The sequence below is a fragment of the Dysidea avara genome, chromosome 8, assembly GCF_963678975.1.
Source record: "Dysidea avara chromosome 8, odDysAvar1.4, whole genome shotgun sequence".
In the NCBI taxonomy this organism is placed as follows: Eukaryota; Metazoa; Porifera; class Demospongiae; order Dictyoceratida; family Dysideidae; genus Dysidea; species Dysidea avara.
This window is the reverse complement of record NC_089279.1, coordinates 5668400-5684895: the sequence shown is the minus strand read 5'-3', so window position 1 is coordinate 5684895 and position 16496 is coordinate 5668400. Positions and strand designations below refer to the sequence as shown.

The following is a 16496-nucleotide window of genomic DNA, read 5'->3' as shown; positions in this document are numbered from 1 at the left end:
TGCGGGCGGTGGACGGGAAACAGAGAATTTATTTGGAGCAATAAAGTTCAGTCAACATCGTTGTCAAATTTAATTGCAATCTCAGAAGGCTAAATTTTTGAGTCAACTTTTTTCCTGCGTGGGGGGCCCCACTTAATAGAGCATGCTCCACATGCATGTTGCTCAGCCCCCCCCCCCCCCCCCCCCCCACTTTAAACTTAAGCACCTGTTAGTAACCCCTCCCCCTTTCTAAACTACTGGATCTGCAGATCACTGATTAAAATTTCTTCCTCATCTGCTTGCATGCACACATACTCTGAATTCTGTGGCAAATTTAAAGTACTTTAATTTATTATTTACAACTTTATTCTGCTAGAACAAGCAATAGGAACTTTATAGCTTGGGCTGCATGCATGCTTATGAGCCCACTGATCAGACAACCTTAATTAATCAACGTGACATGTGTAATTTGTGCATATCTATGACAAGCTTGCCATAATTTTTAACTGAATTAAGTTCACGGTGCATAGTTTGAAAACTACTGGTATTCACAGTCATACCTAAGTTTATATGCTCAAATTTTAACTTCAACACATTTGTTTATTTGTTTATTTATTAAGGCTTTGCAAGTGATGAATGTCTGTAGGATACCTGCATGGTTCTGTTTAAAGATGTATGTGCGTTTTTCCTTCAAACAACATCAAGCAGTAAAAGAAGAAAATTAAATAACAGACCAATGATGTAAGGGTCTTTAGCTAGCTATGTCTTGAAGAAGTTAGCTACCGTAGTTTGCTATATTTTCATACAAAAAGTTTCATGTAAAAATGATTTATGTGCATGAATGACTGCTCTATTAGAGTAGTTTGATCTTATGTAAAAATTTTCATGTAAGAAATTTTGGTACAAGTTTTGCATACAAGAACTATTTTACAAAAAAAAAAGCAAATTACAGTAATTGACAATAGTATAATGAAAACTTTTTATTTGCTTAGACCAAGTAAGGCCATACCTATTATAAAAGTTGTTGCTTAGATCCGACCAACTGAATTTTACACAGATTTCAATTAAGAAAAAGAAAAAATTAGACACCTGGAAATTATTTGATCGAGATAATCTAATAGAACAATCAGTGGGATCTCTAGCATCTGTCTGTGAATGCTATCCCACTGGTGACCTGTGAGAAGGCTGAAGCCTGTGAATACAGGGAGTCAGAAACATGCACATAACTAAAACATTGAAGAATGCAGAAAAAAATCCCATATCTCATTTTGTAGCTGTATTTATAAAAACTATGTGGCTTGTATGCATACAATACAATATAAATGCTTCATCTAACTAATCTATTTTTGAAATAGCTAATATAATATGGCAGAAAACTCTGAAACTAACTGTTTTTTTTTTGGTTTTTTTTTGCCTACTGAGTACTGACACCCATTTTGTTGTGAAATAAATTCAAGAGAAACACTAACTTTTCAAATAGGTAGCTACGGCCTAACTATTATAGTAATTGGTCCACTCACAGTCCTCAAAACCATGCAAGTGTTTTGATGTTTATTTACATCATGGAGAAATGGCTTCAGCAAATTCCACTATTAATAAACCATCTTGTGAATGATTCAGCAGTTACACATGTAAAATCATTAAAAAGTCTTGGCTGCTAGCCCAGAGCTAGCGGACCTTCAGTACTGTACCCCCAATACCTATTATTGCAATTATCGTACACCTGCATGCAGTACTGTAAAGTTATAATCAAATCAAATCAAAACCTGATGCTAACTTACAGCTTCTCCTATCAAAGTGTACATGTCCTTCTTTGATTCTTCATTGGCTCATTGAGGAAGTAACATGTGACCACTTTTCCAGGTAACTGAAATGCCTGTCCACCCATCACATCTCCTCATAGTACCACCGGCTCTACTCAACTCTCCACGGTAGAGTCAAACAAGATGAACTCAAATGGGACACCTCCATGATAGTAATGTACATGATCTGACAGGTCTACTATACTGCAATGTATAAAATTGGAGAGTCTCCATTTGGTACCCAATAGTTTAGGGCATTTTGACTGTCTTGGTCTCTGCCGGACCAGTACAATCTGTCGTTACGATATCTTTCTCTGCAGCTAACTACATAAATCAGTTTCTCCTCTCATTGGCTGGTCACTTCATGAACGATGAGTCTCCAAGAAGAAATCAGCTTCTGGATGGGGCCCACTTTGACTCAGTGGTTTGTCAGTCAGTTGCACCATAGTCGGCATAGATAATATATTCTATGGTTGCACTTAGCTATCTGCAGAAAATTCTATATAGGTAATGCTGATCAACAGTTTGTTGAAGGCTTTTACCATCCTGCCAATGCACACCTTCATTTTGCTAAAGCTAATAACTGATTAGCAATTTTTATGCTTACACTTAACGCCTTAGAAAAGAATTATCTTGGAATTTATATTGGCGCGCAACTTACTCCTCAAAAAATGTAGGCAAATTGCAACGAAGGCATGGAACGAGGCATGGAATTGGTTACCTTAGCTAAGGATGTGTGTAGAGTGAAGAACAAAGCCATTCTCTCACAAGTAAGTCAAGGTCTAAGCTCCGACAACCAATAGCCGATTTTTAGGGACGTCATTAATGCACTTGTATTAATCCTTCGCTTGTTCCTTAGGCAAGTGGAGAGTGCAGACAAGCACAATGTGCTTACCTTAAAGAACACCTATTCAACACGATTATACAAGAGACAGTCTTATCCAGTGAGGTATAGTACACTGCAGTCTTGTACAATGCCACATATGCTACTAAAAGCAGATGGAGTTGTCACTGGTAGGGCCACTATTGTCTCATAGCTATCGAACTCCACTGGCACATCAGGTATGCGTAGTTTTGCATATGAATGGATGACTGATAAGGCTATAAGTTGTTGCTCAGACCCGACTGACCCAATTTTGCACACGTCACCTGGGAATTAATTTGTGAATTTTAATTGAGATACTCTAATAGAACAGTCTGTGGGTAAAATTGGCTTCAAAAGTAATGTTTTCTGTAGGTGTAGATCGAGTGTCTCCCACCGCTGGCTAAGATAATCTATACCATGCCATCTATAGCTCATTGACTTATCAGGGTTCTGCCCACACTGGTCAGCAGTGGTTCAAAGCAACCAGTACCTCTAAAAACCGACCAGTACCCTCTGAAATCACCCAGTACAAGTCTTACATATACCACTGATACGCATACAATATACCCTAATATAACACACAGCATATCAGTTCATGTTAACTTTAGGCCATCACTCAGGAATTTCTGGGCTGAATCCTGAGTTATGTATGTAACTAGCTGTGTTTATTTTCTAGCTATTTGACATGTCTGCATACTAATTTTTTAATCTGACCTACTGATCTATTTTTGTGACCAGAAATCATAAACATGTCTGAAACTAACATAAAGGTTTTTTTAGCCCCACCGACTGACCCATTTTATTGTAAAATAATCCGAACACACAAACTAAGATCTTGTTTGAAGTGGCCTTATTCATAGATTATCTGTACCTTATTTCTGTATTGTGTATGACAGAGCAAAGTTGAAATTGTCCACAAAATCTGTGACAGTCTTCTTCAATTGTGGCACAAGGTCAACACAGGTGAGTCATATATTGTAGTGTGTGTGTGTAGTGCGTGCGTGTGTGTGTGTGCATGCGTGGGTGGGTGGGTGTGTCTGTGTGAAGCTATAGTGTGCCCTTCAAAAGAACACCCTGAAATGTGGATATGACCAGACCATGATTACTTCAAGAGCACTAATGTAAACTTGTGCAAGTAGTCATAGGTTTAGCTAGAAATGGGAAAAAACCTTCTTTACATTTTTTTCAGAATGATGTTAGCTCCTGCACCTATAAAGATTGAGATACAGTACAATATGACTGATCTGATAGAATAATCATACAGTGGAACCTGTCTTAACGGCCACCTGTATAGAAAAGACCATTTCTCTAAAACAACCACTTACGAATTCCCTGTATGAACTATTTAAAAATCTACTTGGCCAGGTGACAGTCTTAGACAGGTCCCACTGTATATACTCTAATAAAACAGTCAGAGTAGCTACAGTTGAATGTTATACCTAAATAGTTATACAATCTGCCGGGTCACTACTAAAGGGTAAAAAGTCCATGAAACATACTAATAAGGACACCTTGATAATCAGGACACTTGTCCACAGTCCCATTTGTATTAGTGTACACACATTTAGACCCCTGAAATCAGGACACCTCACCAGTAAGGACACCTTGATAATCAGGATACCTCACTTAATAAGGATGATCCTAAAGTGTCTAGAATAGATGAATCCACCATCTCACAACCACTTTTTTCCAAATGATTAAAAACCAATGATTTTGTTCACACCTCTAATGTCCACTTCGCCAAAATGCTATTTTGTATGATTCAATTTTCATGTCCTTTTAGTGACAAAAGGTCTCCCTGCTATATCTGACCAGTCATCTAATGCAACTTCATTTCAATCCCAGTATAATCAGGTATGTCCACTATAGCTGAAACTACACTCACTACATGTACATGATTTCATAGCATAAATAAGGATTCGCAATAGTGACATCATTCCCATAGAAACTAACAGTTTTATGTCCAGGCAATCCTTGTTGTGGATCTGGACTTTGAGTGGCCATAATTCTACTTTGGTTCTTTGTGAATTTACCTTGACAGTTTCTTCTTCACTATTACATCGGGTGATGTTATTAAATCATGCAGTACAGAGCTAGTTTGTTTCGATTGACTCTCGAACTTCATCATTATGGTTGTCAGGCATGACACCAATTGTTTTTGAGGTGCTATTACTAAGGACCCTGACAAGGTACAAGAACTGTTAACACTGCTTCAGCCTGACAGGTGCCTTTTGGCATAACGATGGATGCTTCATGGACTTATCTGTGTCTTCTACATTAACTAAGTCCACAGTGATTGAAGATTTGTATAAAAGATATATTTCATGAACTGCTGTCAACTACTAAACCCGTAGCCAAGACAAGTCAAACCCGTAACAAGGATTGTCCATAGCGACATCACTGTTGTGAACCCTTTTTATACTATATCATCTATGATGATTTGTTGTTAGTTGCTAATGGATACCATCAACTCCATACAAGTTCTAATTGATGAACACCAGTTAAAGGAAGACTTTGTCGAACGAAAATATGCCAGCAGTCATAATGATGCCATTGTCTTAAAAATGAAGTAGGTGTCTACATTCACCTGTGCTGAATTGTGTTCTCTAATGGTTTTGTTCTTTAATGGAAGATTAATTTGAAGCCTCAGAACTCATTGATTTCGTTCTTGTTCATATGATATAGTAGACCCTCAGTTATCCAAAATTGAAAATGACCGTTCTATTAGAGAATTTTGTACAGGTGTATGTTCTATTAGAGTATTTCAACAGAGTTCTGTACAGTATATAAATTTTAGGCTTGAAAAATTCACTTATCTGAACACTTTTACCATAAACACATTGGGGTTTGGATAACTGAGGGTCCACTGTAGTACTTTTAAATAATAAATTCTGGCGGTGTTACTTAATTTAATTGCTTTAGCAAATACTTGAAGTTATTAAGAAACAAACTAGGTAATCAGGTAAACACAATCAGATTGTATTCACTTATGCTCTTTTGTAGTTTACTGGCTACTGAAGTACTGTTGATGACCTACCAACAGTTACAAGTGATGGCATTGAAGGAAATTCAAGCCAGTTTGGCTGCAGTCAAGAAGCAACTGCAGAACGAAATCAGTACAGCTTCCCAGATGTTGGCAATGTATGACAGTGTGGGCGGATCACAGTTCACCAACCTGGCTCAAGAATATCAACAACTGTTAGCAGAAATAGCACACAAACAGTGGGCATTAAATGAGTTATCGACAGTTAAATAATTATCATGTAACAATGGATTGGGTATGGGGTTATGTAATCAAGTGTGATGTGATTCATCAGCTGGATCATGTGATGCAGATTCTAGATCATGTGATCTGGTATCAGGATCATGTGATCTGGTATCAGGATCATGTGATGGTGATATTAAATCTTGTGATCCCATAAGGTGATTGTCCAATGTTGCCAGCCACCCATCTCCATTTTGTAGATCATTTTCTGCTGGAGCTATTTTATTACTTTTCTGCATAACAAACACAACACAAATAACGCAGAACACCCTTGTATTCTTTGTGTACCTTAGGACAGATACAAAATAAGAATGGATGTTTCTGGTTCTGGCTTTTTATCCTCACAAAATGGTCGTAAGTGGTAATACCCTTGGTAACTACAAGATACCATGGTTACTATTCTGTAATGTGTTTAACTTACTGAAGTAGATATGAAAGCCCAGCAGGTGTCCCAGTAACGCATCAACTATCACTGATGGTAGAATTATTATACCTGTTATGATGGGGAAAACTGGATCGGATACTCTTGCTCCAAATAACCTCAGGTGTTCAGTAGAGTTAGACGATGAACAGTCCAAGTAACAAAGTTGATCTCGAGCAGCAAAGAACATCACAAACAAAACGAACATGAAAATAGTAAAAAGTGTTACAATGATAAATCCGGTTGATAGTGTTACCAAGAATGGTCTGTTCAAAAAGAACACACACACACTTAACAGACAGAATAGGTAATGTGTACTAACCGATAATTGCGGGCTGCAATACAGTTATTCAGCCACACACAGTGATGATCAAATCCATCAATACATTTGTTACATATTCTGCAGTGCTTTGTATCTACAAGACTACACACAGTATGTCACTAACTAGACAGTAAGAGTTGTACAAGAAATACAAAATGCCTTTCTATTGTGTCAGGAACACAAAAAAAAGTGATGCTTATGGACTCCTGATCATTACATACACAAACAATATCAGTGTAGAATGTAGTGTACTCAAATCCATGTAAAAGTAAATGTCTCTAGCCACTTTAGTTCAGTAGAACAGCATTTTCTGAAAATTCACTGTTTTTTGTGGTGCAGGAAAAATTTATTCATTACACCTTCAACATCACAAAAAGCTGTCTAAAATGGTTAATTTAGCTTTGAATATTGGTAAACTACAACACTCAACAATTATATCAGAGTATACATAACTCTATATATCTGCCCAGTTACTATATAGTAGGGTCCATGGTTGTCTCAGATCTGCTTATATTGTTATCACATCAATCAATTGATGCATAGTAATTACGGCCTACTGTATGTACGCATTGAGTTGAATCCTCAAAAATATTAACTCATTTGTAGTATTGACTTACCCACTAATCATTCAAATGCCTAACACATTATTTATAGCCAAAGCTTTCACCATACATTATAGGATATAGCCTATTAACCTTTCCTGAACTGTTGGTGGAAACACTTGTTTGCTCTTGACATCTTTGTTGTCATCACCAACCATCTTTGTTGTCATCACCAACCATCTTGGTTGGTTGAAATGTTGAGAAAATATCCTCTTTCATTTTTAGCTGTTTTCTTAGAGTTCAGCTCAACTTGTTTGCAGTCTGACCCACGCGGCTAGAACAAGCCAGCTACGAGGCTCTGGCAAGGGGGTGTCACGTCGGCTCACGCTGTAGGTAGATCTGCGACCGCGGTTAAAGTCTTGACCAATTTTCACCTTGACCTTTGACTTGCAGCATTTATCATCGTGACTTGAGGGTTTCTTGTTGAACTTTTGACCTCCACTTATTTCTCTATTTTCCTATACACACCTGCACTTGTAACCTAGTATGATACTTTCTTAGTGCGTGCTACCAGCAGCTGGGAGAGAAAAATCATTATAATTACGGCGAAATGCCTGTTGGACCAATAAAACATCTTCTTGGAGATCCTTACTTCTTGTGAGTTACGTATAATTCCGTAAACTTGATAGTAGCTACGTATAGTTTTTGATTGTGTGTTTCAAATCTTCCGTATCGTCTTGACTCTTGACCCACTGTAAGAGCTATTTTGTGGCCTTGACCGTTGACTTCGAGTTGGGTTTTACTCTTTTCACCACCTTTCATAACCCTTACGTAATATTAAGCTCAAAAGCATCCAGACTTCCTACTGTAGTTGTTGCTCTCTCTCTTCAACTTTAGGGCACGCATCTAGTAGTTGCCGCGAGCAGTCGACTTTAGGGGATGCGTCCAGTAGTTGCCGCGAGTAGTCGACTTTAGGGGAAGCGTCCAGTAGTTGCCACGAGTAGTAGACTTTAGGGGAAGCGTCTAGTAGTGTTAGCGTTAGAGTTCAGCTTTGGTTTCTTCTTCACCTTTAGGGTTAGGTTCTTCTTACTATATACAGCTTATTTCGTTAGTCACATTTATAAGATACAAAGGAAGGGAATCAAGGGAGCTAGCAGCGGTAGCATAATTGGTAGCACACTGGACCATCACACTGGGATCCTGGGTTCGATCCCTCTTCAATACCGCACTTTTTTTTTCGCCTTTTTGGTTCACCGTTATTTTTCTAAGTTCTGTAGGGTTATGAAATAGGGTGAAAAGAGCGATACCCCTTAGAGTTTGACCGCGGTCGCAGATCGACCTACAGCAAGAGCCCGAGTGACACCCCCTTGCTCTGGCCTACATGCACAAGCATATTATTAACTCTTGATAGTATATAATCCCAGGAAGCTACTATGGCATGGGAGATTCCTGTCTAAAAATACGACGGTAGTTATATAGCCATTTACAATGACTTAACTATACACGAACTTACCCGGGAAATTTGCTGGGAGAATAGCGTGATGCATTCAGTGCCGTCAGGTTTCATGTCCATTCAGTCCGAGGTATACATTCAGCAACAACTCGCCGCTGATTCGGCTCCACCTGCCACGCACAGATTTTGACTACACTAGTTATATCACCAACCCACTGCTTCAGCAAGAACAGTTAAGACTGTAGCCTCGACTTTGCCGGTTCTTATCTTACGTGAAACATCACGCGAGATATCACGTGAGTCCTTGTGGGAATTTGAACATTATTTTCAGTTTGAATGAATTTTCTCTGAACAAGTCACTTTTATTAGTGCTTCTAAACACTGAACTTGGAAGCTTTTGCTACTAATTTAGCTAGCTAATCTGTTGCTGAAGCTGTTATTATGCATGCATGCATGCAGTGTCTAGAGGTGTACCGATAATCGGATCGGCTACAATATCGGCCACCGATATGGCATTTTTTACCAATATCCGTATCGGTACAGAACAGCAGGAGGACCGATATCGCTACCGATATTTATACAGTAGCAATGGTTTGTACATAAACGGATTGTGCATTGGTTTTCTACGTTATTCATGAGGTTCATTAGGCCAATGAAACTTGATTAGTAGTTTCGCGTCATCGCCCGCATACTGTTTATATACCCGCATGGAATTTCATTATTGGTAATTTTGATCGAAATACTCTAATAGAGCAGTCATTTTTACTTTAATAGAGCAATCAGCTCTAATGGGAAAATCACTTGTTTAGATAGCTGAATATTCTTATATGGATTAGTAACGTACTTTAACAATTTAATGCAATGTAGATCTCCCTGTTTTTTTTGGCAGAAATCTTCATGTTTGGGGTGGGTGTTGTGCTTTTAGAAAATAATGAATAATGAATAATAACCGCCCGCCCGCATCAATTTTTCAAAAATCTGAGCGAGAAACTGGTAATCAAGTTTCATTGGCCTTAGTGCCAGTGGCTTATTGTTCACTCTGCAACAAGCGCTACGCTACGAGAAGCCATATAAATGCACGCGATTCTAGTGTTCGGTCTTTACAAATGAAGCAGTTATAGAGTACCTTTGTAATAAAAGAAGGGTCACAGGATAACCAAGGAAACTTACTGTGATCAGCTTCCTCACTAGTCTGGCGCCGCCCGCCCCTTCGCATAAAGTAAGGGTCTGGTGAAATACAGATACTAAATCATTTCTAGCGCCCAGATTCGGCGCTAGCCAATTAGTGCATGCCAATGACGTTCAAACAGAAATCGCCTTGGCAACACAATGCTTTTGTTCGAATTGAAGTGCAATCATCTGACGTAACAAGCATTACGTGCACTGTCTAATTGAATTCCTTTTGAAATGATTAGGTATTTGTATTTCACCAGACCCTTACTTTTTGCGAAGGGGCGGGCGGCGCCAGACTACTTCCTCACAAGCCATTAGAATGCGGAGTAATGCAGATATATCCGTTTTAGGCTTCATGGGAGTATACATAAAAATATTTGTGGGTGCCTAATTGTCTGGATTGCACAACAGAAACTCAAACTGTATACCACCACAGGTACAGTATAGCTAGCAATGAATACATGCACATGTTGTACATAGGGTAGGTAATTGTACATTTTCGTGTATACTTAAAATATTGATTCAAATATCGGATCGACTATCGGTTATCGGCTTCTTTGGTTGCATCAATATCGGATATAGGTACATGCCAAAAACCCATATCGGTACACCTCTAGCAGTGTCTCCTATAGCACTAAGCGACCGCAGGAGTCATACCAACAGTGTGACCTTCACACTTCTGGATTTACAGTGTATGTATAATATAATACCTAGCTGTATGTTCTCTAGTCAACAAAAAGTAGTGATATCCTGTGCCAAAAACAGCCCAGCTGTAAAAAAAAGGCGAGGCCAAGAATGCACAACTACATGTTCATGGAGTAACCAAAAGACATGATATCAAAATCTGGCCAAGAAAGCATATACAGTGCAAAAAGATGGCCAAGTAGAAACCAATTGTAAATTTTTAGTTAAATTAATTTTGGTAACAATGCAGTGTAATATCTTTTATCATCTCAGTAGTATTGTTTATATTGCAAGCACACATGTACAGCTAGCTGGATGTGATAATGTGAAGCATATAGAAAATGAATGCACAAAAGTGCCTATACTGTAAATGCTTTATTGGCCAGATTTTGATATCACGTCTTTTGGTTACTCCATGAACATGTAGTTGTGCATTCTTGGCCTCGCCTTTTTTTACAGCTGGGCTGTTTTTGGCACAGGTATAACTTACATACTACAATTCTCTCCAGCGATGGCTTCCTTGTCTTTTAAAGATTCTGGATTTGTATATATATCGTAGCCAACAAATACCACTTTCAATTGTGGGTTTAAATACAAGAAGGCAAATTTACTGAAGAGGTGAAGTAACACAAATAATGTCATAAGGAGCATAATTCCCACATTATGTTTACTCTTATCTCACAATAATTAACACCAAAGTGTATGAGAGCCTACTTCAGATTACACCCTAACAGTGCCTATTAAACGACTCCTGTAGGACAATTTTTACATAACACCCTTGGGTGTATCTAAACACTCTGTCGGTGTACACAAGCACCTTTTGAGGCGTGGGTGTATATATAATACCTCCAGTGGGGTGTAATGGAACACCCCATTTTTTACAGTGTAGCTACTCTGTAGTCTGTCTAGATATATGTATTAAAGTCCTTTTTCATGTATGCACACCATTGAATCCAGGCTCTCACTGAATCCACTCCTACGCCTCTCACTGAAGGGTGCAAAAATGGACGGGCTGCGCGATTAGTTACTGCGCACAAGCTAATTAGTTCGTTGTCGCGCGCCCACTTTACAATCTCGGAGGTGCCAATATAGCACTTGGCTTTAATAGCTAATTAATTACATGCCTAGACGAATATCAGGCTATAATGGCACTTGCAGCAATAAATCAAGTAAATAGCGGGATAGTGGAAATGTTGGTCAATAAATTAGGGCTCATAGCCCATCCAGAAGGTGGTTTCTTCTTGGAGACTCATCGTTCAGGAAGTGAGCGGCCAATGATCGCCAGAGGAGAAACTGATTTAACTGTACCAGAACAAGACCTTGTGATGACAAATCGTACTGGTCAGAGACAAGACAGAGATGGTCGTCGAAATGCTCTTACATCTATTTACTGGATGCCAAGAGGACACTTTCCAATTTTAAACCTATCAATTAACTTGTCTGATGATGTACATTACTATCATGGAGGTGTCCCATTTGAGTTCATCTTGTTTGACCCAACCAGTGGAGAGTTAAGTAGAGTGGTACTAGGAGGAGATGTGATGGATGGACAAGTGTTTCAACTGCCAGTAAAAGGTGGAACATGGAAGTGTGGTCGTATGTTAATTCCTGAATCATCTGATGAAGAAACAAAGAAGAACATGTACACTTTGATAGGAGAAGCTGTAGCACCAGGTTTTGACTTTCATGATTTTACATGGGTAAGTGCTGAAATGATTCACAAGACAGCTCCACAATACTGGAATGTGTTGAAGTCATTCCTCCATGATACAAAGAGCGGAGTAGATCCACTGGAAGGTAGCACTCGTAGTTTTGAAGACTCTGAGTGGACTAGTTATTATGATGATTACTTAAAACAGTAAAACACAGACCTATGTATAGTTTCAAGCCTATCATGTAATGAAATTTTTCCCTTCTCATAAATAGCTATATGTGTGGCAGATATAGCTACCAGTAGCTATGTGAGCTCTTTAGTTCTGCATGTGTGTGTACAGTGTGTCTGTAATATGTGGTGTGTATAGCATATTGTTGTGCTGGTGTATATAATGTGACACGCAGCTTCTGAAGCGAAGTTGTGATGGAAAACACTAAGGGCTCGCCACACCACTGTAGTGCAAGGCTCCAAAGATTCAAGTGGCCACTGATTAAATCAGTATGAGAAACCACAAGAAATTAGATCCTTAGAGCCTTAGTCGGCTTTAGCCAGTGTTTGCAAAACAAACACTGCCCAGGGGTCATCATGTGGAGGTGCCGATTAACCTCGCGATTAACAGTCTTCAAAAAGACTTACCCGTATGTATTTATGTAGCAAGTGTCTGTGTAATATACAGCTGTTTAGTACTGAACTGATCACATGCATATATGCATACTGTGTGCCATACATATATCTAACACTTGAAAATGTTTCGATCGATGATGCTGGATATGATTAACCTATTTGTAATCATGTAAAACACTGATTGGGATTCAGAGATCAGATTATTCAGTATTTAGAGATGAGTACATATCCAGAGATTAATGCTACACAATGCCATATACTTTTATGGTAAAGCTAGTTGCCTTTTCCATTAAATCCAATTAGAGATCTGGGAGAGACATTTTCAAGTATTCAGTTTTAGAAGGATTTGACTGACATGCTCAATTGTATTTCAATAACAGTTTAACATGCTGACAGGACTCGATGAGCTCCTGATGCTGACTTGTTTGACTATTATCAATCTTTATTCCCATGTTTCAAGATTTTTTTCCTTATGTATGTAATTCAGTTATGGGAAAACGTGTTAGACACTCAAGTGTAGAAATTTTATGACACCACATGCCATATGCATGCAGATTTTGTCAGCGTATAAGCGATCTGTCATGCTACAATTGATCTCCATAGAATCAGTCCCCCTGGGCCAGTTACAGCAACAGTAGTTAGTCCCCTTGTCCCCCCCCCCTCCCCATACAAATTGTGGCACCACAATTTGTCCCCTCTTCCATAAATGATTGTGGTTCCCTCAATAGACACTATTAGACTATTACCTACAGGTATGTAGCTACATGCTGCTCTGTCAGAATTAGCCAGTGCAATTTACCTGTAGGTTTAGCTCACATACTGATGCATGTATATGTCAGTCACTGTTTGCATGCATGCTGTCGCACTAACTGCTGGATTGAGAGATTTTGTGTAAACTGAAAGATTTGCAAAGTGCCATGGCCTTTGAACGTGCATCAAAGGCATTTGCTCCACTGCAGTATGGACTGGTGTATGCCATAGTCTTGTTATTTACCTTCAACCCTACTATTAACTTAGAAGGAGGAATATTTGAAGGCTGATTGTGGAGGCTTTAATAGGGGGACTAATTATGGCAGAGTAGACCACCTGCAGCAACCTTACATTGTCTGGTCCGACTACTTGAGACATGCTACTTAGTCTGGCCAGACTGTTGTGGCGGGGAACCACTTGCAGCATGACGGATCACTGCACAAGAAATGGTAAGCAGCAACATTGCTGCTCATGAATTTGGTATTAGCAAGAGTTCATAATTGTATATTATAAACTCTTGCATGATAGAGTTTTCAAATGAACATTTGCATAAATGTGAACAGACCAGAGGAATAATAATGCATAAACTTGAGGCTCCAGATTTGCATAGCTTCTCACAAGTACAAACCAATAACATTAGTCCAACTTTAGGACTACGGTTGTTATCATTGTGATGCACACTTATGTAATGGACATGGAGAAGGACATATAAATAGTAAGGAAGGCTGCGCAGCATTCATTTATTCCCGAAAAGTCCACAGACAGATTTCCTTGTAGTGGAAATGAAACTTAAGTTTATTTTATAAAAGTTGACTTGTTGTTAGAGCTCTGCAACACACCTACATACATTTAGTCATACCATAGTATTAACAAAGCCACAGTACTTATATATTGAGGCCCAAAATCAAAACCGTGATACTGAAATATTGAAAATACCGACTATATAATGGCATCATAATATACTGCACGTTTACATTAGGGGTAGCTGAGTGTAAATGTTTCCTTTATTGCCTTGCCACTTACTGCGTATGTTTCCATTTATTTGTGATCAGTGTTTTCTTGTACAGTATCCATTCAAGGGCAATAATTTAGTAATACAGAGGTAGTATACTGAATAAGGGTTTTTGGCAATGCTAAAAGACCCTACTTAATGTTTCCTATTCACTTCACACTCACTAGACCTACACTTCTTGTAAATACCCTTAAGCTATTTGGCAGTTAATTATTAAAATACATGCAAGGATCAACATGGTATGCAAGTATATCTTTTCTGCAAGCACACCCCTGTCAAAATCTGTTTAAAGTGTATACAAGCATATATGTGGATGTATTCTGCATAACATATTATACTGAAGAGAGTGCTTACATGCTTCTTTACCAGTTAGGTACCATACTAACAAACACCAAAACCTGTGGATGTATGTATGCATGTGTGTGTATACTGTACGAGTGTTGTGTGTGTGTATGTGTGTGTGTGTGTGTGTGTGTGTGTGTGTGTGTGTGTGTGTGTGTGTGTGTGTGTGTGTGTGTGTGTGTGTGTGTGTGTGTGTGTGTATGGTGTGAGGCAGCATATAGCCATGTGGCTAGAGCATCAATATCAACCTGGCCATGAGTATATTATAGCTACAAACTTGATGCTTCAGTTGAAATGCCACCCACCCATTGCAACTAAAACGTGAATTGTTATTTTTAAAGCTAATAGCTAGGGCTATACAGCCTGTAACAGCCACAGCCCCCCAGATCCTCTGCTACACATTCTATACTTAGCTCCACACACAATATATAAATTTTCCTCTTTTAAAGATTTGGAGCACACTATATTAATGTAATTATTGTAGCTACATATCCTAGATTCTTTTGTATGCTAACTGCAAAGAACCAACATCCAATAACATCGCAGAAGGGAGGTAGGCTAGAGCTCTTCCACTGTCTTTATTTTAGGGGTAGTGGTTTTACTTCACTTTTGAAAATTGAACAAAGTAGTCAACTACTCTAATAGAGCATACATGTGCTCATTAAAGTCATATCTATTTCAGGGGATGTAGGTTTCTTAGGAGGTTGAAATGGAGCTAGGGGAGCCGTGGCCAAGCTCCCAGACCCCAAGGAATAATATCCACGTATTATGTTGCATGTTTGAACTCAACTGGGTAAATTTCATTGTCTAAGTTGGCCTTTGTGTTCCACCAGGTTTCCTTATCAATAACTAAAGCACACTGTGAATAAAGAATTCTTTACCATGAGTAATTCTTAAAAGGAGGGCAGATTGCACAATAATCAATGAGTACTGACACGCTGTGCATAGTTCCCTTCAGACAGCAGCAGGATTAGAAATTCATGATGAAGGCCATTGATGTACACAAGGCCATCGATTCATTAATGTACACACTTTATTGAAGGCCACAAGTACACAAGTAGGCACAGATACAGTGATAACTGTGATAGTTATCACCTAGCAACAACTAATACCCTTTTCATATGGCCACCCAAAAGTGGGTTCATCCCGGTTAAGTAACCCACATTCAACCCAGTTTCTGTTCACAAGCAATCATCACATGATGGTATTCATTGAGTGATAATTGTCTTCTGTGCATTTTATGTATTCATTAAAAACCGCAACTCACTTTTGAAGCCATAAACTGAGTTCAACCCGAGCGTTAACCTGGTTTAAAGTGACCATATGAAAGGAGTATAATAGAAGTTGTGGTAGGAAAGCCATTAAAATGATCAGTTGAGATAGCAGTGATTCACTGGTGACTTGCAACATGTAGAAGTATATGTTGCAGAATAGTTGTGTTTAATATCTGTACATGTGAAGTGATAGTCAGGGGTGAGTGAGAATACAATGCCAGAGAAGTATATACCATGAAATGTCAATGCTTTTACCGTGAAATGTTTTGCCATGAAATTTCAAATGGTACCCAAGGAATGTACTATGAAAGTCATTTCATGGGGTATACCATGG

General features: G+C 38.7%; 3 protein-coding genes across 6 annotated transcripts; 2 read left to right on the top strand and 1 right to left on the bottom strand.

Annotated features, from left to right (window-relative positions):
* Window positions 1-2413: 2413 nt before the first annotated feature.
* LOC136263622 (uncharacterized) lies at window positions 2414-5918 on the top strand. 3 transcript variants are annotated; one of them, XM_066058251.1, is made up of 7 exons: window positions 2414-2551; window positions 2641-2730; window positions 2781-2843; window positions 3543-3609; window positions 4430-4500; window positions 5097-5215; window positions 5650-5918. In XM_066058251.1, exons 1-7 carry the CDS (start codon window positions 2477-2479, stop codon window positions 5900-5902), a joined length of 738 nt encoding a protein of 245 aa, XP_065914323.1. In that variant the 5' UTR covers window positions 2414-2476; the 3' UTR covers window positions 5903-5918. The 3 variants fall into 3 exon arrangements, with proteins under 3 accessions (XP_065914323.1, XP_065914322.1, XP_065914324.1); XM_066058250.1 differs by having other exon boundaries at window positions 2778-2843; XM_066058252.1 differs by lacking the exon at window positions 2781-2843.
* On the bottom strand, window positions 5827-8962 carry LOC136263623 (palmitoyltransferase ZDHHC11-like). Of its 2 annotated transcripts, none has more exons than XM_066058253.1 (7): window positions 8866-8962; window positions 8710-8819; window positions 7350-8649; window positions 6655-6756; window positions 6333-6598; window positions 6200-6288; window positions 5827-6144 (listed from the first exon to the last, which is right to left on the bottom strand). In XM_066058253.1, the coding sequence occupies exons 3-7, from the start codon at window positions 7424-7426 to the stop codon at window positions 5941-5943; spliced, it is 738 nt and encodes a 245-aa protein (XP_065914325.1). In that variant the 5' UTR covers window positions 7427-8649; window positions 8710-8819; window positions 8866-8962; the 3' UTR covers window positions 5827-5940. The 2 variants fall into 2 exon arrangements, with proteins under 2 accessions (XP_065914325.1, XP_065914327.1); XM_066058255.1 differs by having other exon boundaries at window positions 7350-8645.
* Window positions 8963-11651: 2689 nt separating this feature from the next.
* On the top strand, window positions 11652-12368 carry LOC136264705 (uncharacterized). Its single transcript, XM_066059482.1, has one exon. It carries the CDS (start codon window positions 11652-11654, stop codon window positions 12366-12368), a length of 717 nt encoding a protein of 238 aa, XP_065915554.1.
* The last annotated feature ends 4128 nt before the right edge of the window (window positions 12369-16496 follow it).

Excerpts from the sequence above, each read along its gene's own strand:
- LOC136263623 (XM_066058253.1), bottom strand. The coding sequence starts at position 7,426 with ATGACAACAAAGATGGTTGGTGATGACAACAAAGATGTCAAGAGCAAA. Across the intron at positions 6,757-7,349 it reads CCACCAACAGTTCAGGAAAG|TCTTGTAGATACAAAGCACT; the intron begins GTTAATAGGCTA and ends TACTGTGTGTAG. Across the intron at positions 6,599-6,654 it reads ATTGCAGCCCGCAATTATCG|ACCATTCTTGGTAACACTAT; the intron begins GTTAGTACACAT and ends CTTTTTGAACAG.
- LOC136264705 (XM_066059482.1), top strand. The coding sequence starts at position 11,652 with ATGGCACTTGCAGCAATAAATCAAGTAAATAGCGGGATAGTGGAAATG.
- LOC136263622 (XM_066058250.1), top strand. The coding sequence starts at position 2,477 with ATGGAACGAGGCATGGAATTGGTTACCTTAGCTAAGGATGTGTGTAGA. Across the intron at positions 2,844-3,542 it reads GAACTCCACTGGCACATCAG|AGCAAAGTTGAAATTGTCCA; the intron begins GTATGCGTAGTT and ends TGTGTATGACAG. Across the intron at positions 3,610-4,429 it reads GTGGCACAAGGTCAACACAG|TGACAAAAGGTCTCCCTGCT; the intron begins GTGAGTCATATA and ends ATGTCCTTTTAG.